We start from the raw sequence: 8,669 nt of genomic DNA, 5'->3' as shown, positions 1-8,669 counted from the left end.
GAAGGATCAGGAACTGGGGGACACCTTCCTCTGCTCTGCCTCCAGCAGGCTGAGTAAAGACGTTATTTTTAACATAGTCCAAGGCTGCACCAATGTTGGCCTGACGCCCTCCTATTTGCCTGAGACCGTTTATCGCGTCCTTCAAATCTCGTTTTGTGTTGTAGCTGTTCAAGTAGAAGTTGAGTCTGGGATTATCGCTGTACTGCACCACACCAACCCGGACTTTGTCACTTCCAACATCAAGGTTATCCACCACGCTGGAAATGAATTTTTGAACTGAAGGGAAAGCAGCCCTGGCACTTTCTGATCCATCAATAAGGAACACAACATCTCTCTTGACAGTATCTGGAAGAAATGAAAAGTAGATTTCTCAGAGCTAGTGCTGATATGTAAAAATATCCTACATTGATATTCTTGTATGTCTGATCGGAGTAAAATTCTTGTTTCTTTCATTAAGTGGTAATAAAATGAAAGCTTTTAGTTGACCATGAAACTGCCATTAATAAGCTGGGAAAATCAAACAGAAATAGAGACTTAACTCATGACATCACTGAGGGTATGCCCATTCATTTTACTCAATCTTTTCTCATGACATTGTACCTCTAATATGATGAAACAATTAAGCATTTCATCAATAGCAAGTACTTGATTAAGCATAATTACTCACATAATTTATTGATACAGGTGGAAAAATAAATCACAGAGTCCATTAGACTGACTCATTAACTCTTCTCATACCACTTCCTCAATGGGGATACAGGGCAGAGCTGTTTTGCCACTCTGAATTGAAGTGTGCTTTTGGATGAGATTTTTGGTACACAGTTCACCATGGCTTGCAGTCACTTTTCACACGCAATCTTCTGCTCTTTCTCTCAGTGTTAGTGTATCTGGACTCTTCAGCACCCTTCTTGTGTAGTCACATGGTAAGAGTGGTGGAACTGCTCACCACTGCTGGGAATGCAACTGGACTGGCAGCCCATCTTCAAAGCAATTCGGCTGTGACAGGCCAGGAACTGCCCCTCTCATTGTGGTGCTCCCCACCACCTTCATTGAGGAAATAGTTGCGAAGCTCATTTTCCGCTTGGCAGATAGGCATTTGGAGTTCTATTGGAGGGGGATGGTACAGAGAAGGGCAGTAGAGCGGAGGGCAAAGATGCCACATGATGAGACAACAGCCAGCCCAGATTCATATAGTTGCTCAGGTCAATGTTAAAAGGATCCACCCAACAACACAGGAAGAAAGTCAATGATCTTCTGGCTTCTGCGATGGTAAATGCTACAAGGCATTCAGAGGCCACAGATATCTCATCCAGGAGCAAAGACTATAACTCCCATTGCTGCATGTAACATGTCTACTCAATGGCTCTCACCTTCCTCATCCTCTTCCTGCTACTAACACTTCCTGCCCTCTCTGTTTCCCAGTCACTCACTGGAGCACATCATCACCTCTCTGGCTCCTACATCACCACAAACTACTCTTCCATCCAGTTTCATCATAATCAATCCCACTCTGTCTTTCTTTGAAGGAAATAATGCTGCTGCCACCTTCCACACCCGGCCCCACCAAATGATATGTCCACAGTACTCTGTGCGATGAATCTGTAATCTTTGGTCAGGTTGCAGGACTAAATATAGTCAACCCTCAGATTATAATCAGTCAAACTCCTTGACTAACCCATAGTCCCCCTTGACCACTCCATCCCTGCCACACACTCCCTCCCAAAGATATGCTTGGACTTTCAGGCATGGCCTTGAGGTAGAAACACACACAGTGTGTTTGCTGCATAAGCTGTTGGCATATTCTGCAGATGTGTTGACGACAGAGCATGGTGCCTTACAGCAACATGTCCACGTCTATGACTGCTGTACACTAAAGCAAGACAAGCGGCCTCCTCTCAACTTTGCACTTAAAAACAATGCAAGCCACAGAAATTGGCATCCTGTACTTAAGCACTAAAGACTTAAACATTAAAAAAATGTAAAGATGACAATCTTCAGGTAAGTGCAAAGTGAGTGAGTGCAAAGAAATGAAACTGAGAACCATTAGACACAACCCGTTCAGAAACATAAGACTGATGTGTGTCCCTGGACACAGAGTAACCTGGCAGAAGATGCAATTCTTAGGTGTCCAAACATTCCAAAGTAAAATCCTGACTGACTGAAGTGAGCTGAGATTTGGACTGACAGTGAGCATAGGGACGCGATGAAGCTGTGGGGATGTTCATGCTGAGTAGCATGGATTAAAGCCGCAGGAGGATGTGTCCATTGAGCAGGCAAGCACATTATGGTGAAGATGCAGTTGGACAACAGCAAGGAGAAACAAGCAAGCAACAGCAACCCACACCCACTATGATTTACAAATCAGGAACTTGCACCATCTAGTTTCCTATGGAAGAACAGAAGAATTGGAAGTGGAAGCGAAATTTTGAGCTAATAGTGAGAAGCAGGGAAACAAGTTAGTTGCTACAGAAAAAGGAAATTCTAACATTCCTGTTTGAAGTTGAAGAAGAAAATTAGGATCATTCCTCAACGCCAACATTCTGATTTTTTTTTCACTCATGCCATGTTCCTCCACCATTTTTGTCATTGCCCATGCCACTCCATGGCAGAGAAAATTCCACACCTCGCCTTATGAATTATAACAATGGGCTAAAAAGGTATGCAAGAATTAAAAGTATTGCCAATGTTAAAATAATGTTCTCGTGTTTTTGAAACTCAACTTCCTCCCAACCTTCAGCAAACTTTTTGTAGATAGTTATTTTCTCTTGATTTAGTTGTCTTAAGGGTGATTTCAAATTTTTCTGTACAGTTTGAATATGCTGTAAATCATTTACCCTAAAAACAAAGTGGGGAGACACTGAAAGCTGTTGAAGTTCATCTTCATCAGCATCCTTGAATCTATTACTGAATAATGTTTCACCAATGCCTTTCAGTGCCATTACTGCTTATACAATGTCATCAATGGACTTGCCAGCAATGAGAAGGATCATGAAATGTGCCCCATTTTCATCCACCCTGCTTCCATCAACCTGTCAAACATGGTTTCTTTGACACTGTCTAGTGCTTCCACTGTAATGACTTGGTCTCTTCCTTTCAGGCCCAGAGCATTTATAGCTTGCATCACTTCTGCTTTAGATGTGTAGCTGTTTAAATAGAAGTTGGGGTTAGGATCATCACTGTACCACACTAGACAGATGCTGTCCCTTCCAATGTCAAGGCTGCTGACAATTCTGGAAATGAATTGATTTATCATAGAAAAAACAGATTTAACCTTGGCAGATAAAGAACACAACGTCTCTCCTTTCTTCAAGATAAGCATCGAAATACAAGTATTTTCTTACTTCATAAATTTAATGGACAGAATTGTAAACAGAATATTGGCTCACTGATAAACATAAAATACTTGATGTGGAGGTGCCGGGGTAGGACTTGGGTGGAAAGTTAAAAATTGCGCACCATACCAGGTTATAATGCAACACGTTTATTTGAAATTACAAGCTTTTGGAGTGCTGCCTGACGAGGGAGCAGCACTCTGAAAGTTTGTACAGCACTTCCAAATAAACCTGTTGTGTAATTTTTATTTAAAATATTTGATTCAACTATCAAGCCTTGATTACTATCACATAAAATATTTTAAGCTATGAAGAAATATTTGCAAATGAGTTCACTTCTGACCTTTGCCTGTCTTAGAGTCATAGAGTCATAGAGATGCACAGCATGGAAACAGACCCTTCGGTCCAACCCGGCCATGCCAACCAGATATCCCAACCCAATCTGCTCCCACCTGTCAGCACCCGGCCCTTATCCCTCCAAGCCCTTCCTATTCATACACCCATCCAAATGCCTCTTAAATGTTGAAATTGTACCAGCCTCCACCACTTCCTCTGGCAGCTCATTCCATACACGTACCACCCTCTGTATGAAAAATTGCCCCTTTTATATCTTTCCCCTCTCACCCTAAACCTATGCCATCTAGTTCTGGACTCCCCAACCCCAGGGAAAAGACTTTGCATATTTACGTTATCCATGCCCCTCATAAGTTTGTAAACCTCAGCCTCCAACGCTCCAGAGAAAACAGCCCCAGCCTGTTCAGCCTCGCCCTATAGCTCAAATCCTCCAACCCTGGCAACATTCTTGTAAATCTTTTCTGAACCCTTTCAAAAGTTTCACAACATGTTTCCAATAGGAAAGGGGCCAGAAATGCACACAATAGTTCATTAATAATGGAGGACTACTTTTGGTTTGAAGTCCAAACTACAGTCTCACTTTGTGTAAATAGAGCTAAACAAAAGGGGCTAAGAAGAAAAACGTGCTCATCATATACATTCTTTCGTGCTGTTTTTATTCAGTCCTGCCTTCTTCCTGCCTCTTGTTTGAATTACATTTTTAAGGGTCTACCTAACACATGTTTTGAAGCTGTTACACATATTGAAAGGCAGTACATTTGTTCATTTGACTAGTTGGCATGGCTGCACATTCACTAGCTCAAAATAAATCGATGCAAGGCCACAGTCTCCGAAGTTTCATGAGGTTGGAAAGAATAAAGCCAGAAGTCCCTTCTACATTAGCCAGAACCACTGCATTCTGGGATAATTCTCTTTATAGGCACATTCTTATTGTATTAAGTCCTTGCCTTTGTGAGTTAGTTTTCTCTTCTTTCGCTGTAATTTGGATGAATGGAAATGGTCTACTTTGATTACGTTTCCAAGAGGAGCCACAGTCTATGTGCTCTCCAAGAACCATCATTAGTTTTCACATTTCAGAAAATATTTCTGCGTATTCATTTTTTAATCTATCCTTGTCTTAAATAATGTTAATACCGTTCTTAATCAACTTTCTGATACACAAGAGACATTGCCAAAATGGTCCAAATAATCTCTCGTGCAATATTTTCACACATCGTTGCTCTCCATTATTAATAATGAGGTATTTATTGACATAAAATAACTGTAAAAAATTATGTCCTTGTTTTGTACTTTACAAAAGGTAAAATAAAAATTAAAAACAAAAACATTACTTTCTTTTCTAACTCTGTGTCCTAATCATTACAGAGTATTAGGCTGGAGAAAGTGAGGACTGCAGATGCTAGAGCTCAGAATTGAGAGGTTATTGCTGGAAAATAACAGCAGGTCAGGCAGCATCCAAGGAGCAGGAGAATCGACGTTTCAGGCATAAGCCCTTCACCAGGAATGAGGCTTGTGGGTCGGGGCTGAGAGTTTAATGGGAGGGGAATGGGGTTGCAGGGAAGGTAGCTGGAAAAGCAATAGGTGGATGAAGGGGAGGGCGAAGGTGACAGGTCAGAGGGGAGAGTGATAGACGGGTCTGGAGGGCAGTGCCAAGTTGGAGGTAATTTGGAGGAAGGGAAATGAGAAAGCAGTTGAGTTTGGATACATTCTAAAACTTAGTCATGGATAAAACATTATTTCAAACTGCCCTTCAATGGCCTATTTTGTCAACTTTATAATACTTAAAGTTAGTCTTAAATTTAGAAACATATCTGAAAAGCTAAGTTTCTTCGCTCAGAACCCACATATTAAAAGGGACACTTTAATCCCAATCCAATTTCTTAAGCAACGTAGTTGATCAAAACATAACAAAAACAGAAGTTGCTGGAAAAACTCAGCAGGCTGGCAGCATCTGTGGAGAGAAATCAGAGTTAACATTTTGGGTCAAGTGACCCTTCCTCAGAAAAAACAAACCTGTGAAAAATTGTTACCTTCAGGTACTGGCTGAATTATCACCGTTCTCATTTTGGACAACAGCTCCTGTTGAATGGTTGATAGATCTCGGAAGTCTCTCATTGTTAAAACAAATGTTGGATCATGTACAATCTTTTGCAGCTCTGACGTGTCTGCACTCTTGGCCCCGATGGCAATAGGCACAATGTGAGCCATTTTTGCTTCATCTGCATGAGGTTGAATATTATCTGAGGATTTCCCAGCGGTGATGAGCACCAGGATTTGAGTGGCCCCAGCTTCCTTTCTGCTCCCCGCAGATGCACTGAAGATATTCTTTGTAACAAACTCCAGTGCAGCACCAGTGTTACGGGGTCTTCCTGATTTCGGCTCGAGATTTTTTATGGCTTCCAGAACCTCGGCTTTGGTTAAATAAGTGTCCAGTCCAAACTCAATCCTTTGGCTAGAACCATACTGTACCACAGCAATTTTATCTTTGTCAGGCCCAATATCGAGCACCTCGATTACTCTACTTAGAAACTCACGGACTTGACTCAATGATTGTCCCATTCCAGGAGAGCCATCGATCAGGAAGACAATGTCTCTTTTCATGGCTACAACAGTTTTAAAAATTAACACCGATATTATGAAAAGTTACATGCAAAAGAAATGTGCAAAAAAAATTCAGTTAAAATATAGATTTACGAGAAAAATGGTTTACGAACAACCTGGAAATCCTGATCTATAGAAAGTCGAAAGGGTTTAGCACTTATTGTCCACAAGAACTTAATTAAGATTACCCAAATTCATCTCACCAACAGTTAGAGGAAAAATATATAAGACCCACTCTTTAACAGACTACACTTCCATTTCTCATACTTGTAGAAGGAAACTTCAGTTACCTTTATCCATTTGAAGATAAATTATAAGATATTCTAATTAACAATGTGGAAGTGGAACAGGAACAATAGTATTATGTGGATCCAGGAAGTGCACATGATATGTACAACTTTTTGTATATTAAAAGGTATTTGTTTAAACATTTTACCCTGGCAATCTTTCTGATAGATGTTATGTTACCTTCCCAACAACATCTTTATCATCATTGGTCAATGCATTGAGTATAGGAGTTGGAAGATCATGTTGCGGTTGTATAGGACATTGGTTAGGCCACTGTGTGCAATTCTGATCTCCCTCCCATAGGAAGAATATTGTGAAATTTGAAAGGGTTCAGGAAAGATTTACAAGGATGTTGCCAGGGTTTGAGGGTTTGAGCTATAGGGAGGGGCTGAATAAGCTGGGATTGTTTTCCCTGGAGCATCAGAGGCTGAGGGGTGATCTTATAGATGTTAATAAAATCATGAGGGGCAAGGATAGGGTAAATAGACACAAGGTCTTTTTGCTGGGGTGGGGGAGTCCAGAACTAGTGGATATAGGTTTAGGATGAGAGGGGAAAGATATAAAAGGGACCTAATTGTTTTTCACACGGGGGGCAATGCATGTATGGAATGCACTGCCAGAGGAAGCAATGGAGGCATAATACCACATTTAAAAGGCACCTGGATGCACATTTGAATAGGAAGGGTTCAGAAGGATATGGGACGAGTGTTGGCAAATGGGACTGGATTAACTTAAGATATCTGGTTGGCATGGATGAGTTGGACCGAAGGGCCTGTTTCCATGCTGTACACCTCTATGAATCTATGATGCAATATACAGCATGCAATCTGAAACAGAAAAAAAAATGAATTGTTTGAAAAAAAATTTGCAAAGTTAAGACTATGCATAATTTCTAATTTATCAAACAGTCATGTGTAAGAAAGCAGAATAAAATAGTTCTGCTCCTTGATTTCAAGAAAGTGGAATACCTACATTTCATGACTTCAGGTGACATATACTTAGGCTTTAGCATCATAAAAATGAAGTCATCAAAGTCCTGCTGGACTATAGGACTGCTCTCTTATTAGAGAGAAGGTGACTGGTGGTGATCTCAGAGTTACCACATCTCAGAGGAGGGAGGGTTAGAAGTAAAGTCCTTCAGACAAATACAGTCATATGGTGCTGCATGGTTTAATAAGCTGATCATTATAAAACAGCTTCTTCCCCACTCTAAGGTTAGCTGTGCCACAGATGGCAAACTGGGATATTTATGTCTTTATTTGCCTGGACCTCTGCAGAGTCACGGATACTCCACAGAGCTTCTGGTGTGCTGTGTGGAATCCAGACCCAGAAGTCTCATCGCCTTTTCTGACAGATCCTTTTTTTTCATCAAGGGGAGAAAAGTGGTGAAGATTGTTTCACAAGGAAAGGGAAAACTTTACTGAGAAGGTCCATTTAGACGCTGTGCTGAACTCAAAGTGATCCAGGTTTACTGTAGAACTGGCGTTAATCCACACAGTGTGGGACTTACAAATTTTCAGGGATATGAGGGTGGCACAGTGGTTAGTACAGGGACCCAGGTTCGATTCCAGCCTCAGGGAACTCTGTGGAGTTTGCACATTCCCCTCTGTGTCTTCATGGGTTTCCTCCAGTGCTCTGGTTTCCTCCCGCTGTCCAAAGATGTGCAGGTTAGGTGGATTCGCCATGCTTAATTGTCCATTGTGTCCAGGGATATGCAGTCTAAGTGGATTAGCCATGAGAATAACAGGGGTGCTTTTTGGAGGGTCAGTGTCGGCTTGGGCTGAAAGGCCTGCTTCCACACTGTAGGCATTCCGTGTGTGCTTGGCATGAGTCGACACTAAGTTGTTGTGTGTACTAAAGAGGCCATGGGCTGCTGAGAGGTGTGGGTTGACGTGACTTTGCCTGGAGTGAGGGAGATGAGAATCGAGGTCTAGACGATGTAATATTTAACAACATAACTGGGTTGAAGTTCCAGAGAACTGAACCATGCTTTGTAAACAAACCACAGAGGTCACTGGAATGAAGAACCCACCATTTAGGTGTGTTTCTCTCGAGGTGGATGTGGTGAGCTGGGAGATTTCCCAACTTCTGTTA

At 41.5% G+C, this 8,669-nt stretch overlaps 1 protein-coding gene across 1 annotated transcript in view; it reads right to left on the bottom strand.

Annotated features, from left to right (window-relative positions):
• The window catches only part of LOC132817645 (collagen alpha-3(VI) chain-like), a 159,424-nt gene that overhangs the window by 114,132 nt on the left and 36,623 nt on the right, over window positions 1–8,669 (bottom strand). The window contains exons 6-7 of the mRNA XM_060828145.1: window positions 5,717–6,289; window positions 1–345 (exon numbers count right to left, since the gene is read on the bottom strand). The exon at window positions 1–345 is cut by the window's left edge and continues 252 nt beyond it. Coding sequence (XP_060684128.1) covers window positions 1–345; window positions 5,717–6,289 — 918 coding nt within the window. The remainder of the gene's footprint in view (window positions 346–5,716; window positions 6,290–8,669) is intronic.

This window comes from Hemiscyllium ocellatum, chromosome 7 (assembly GCF_020745735.1).
Source record: "Hemiscyllium ocellatum isolate sHemOce1 chromosome 7, sHemOce1.pat.X.cur, whole genome shotgun sequence".
Lineage (NCBI taxonomy): Eukaryota > Metazoa > Chordata > Chondrichthyes > Orectolobiformes > Hemiscylliidae > Hemiscyllium > Hemiscyllium ocellatum.
This window is presented reverse-complemented; position numbering and strand designations above follow the sequence as displayed.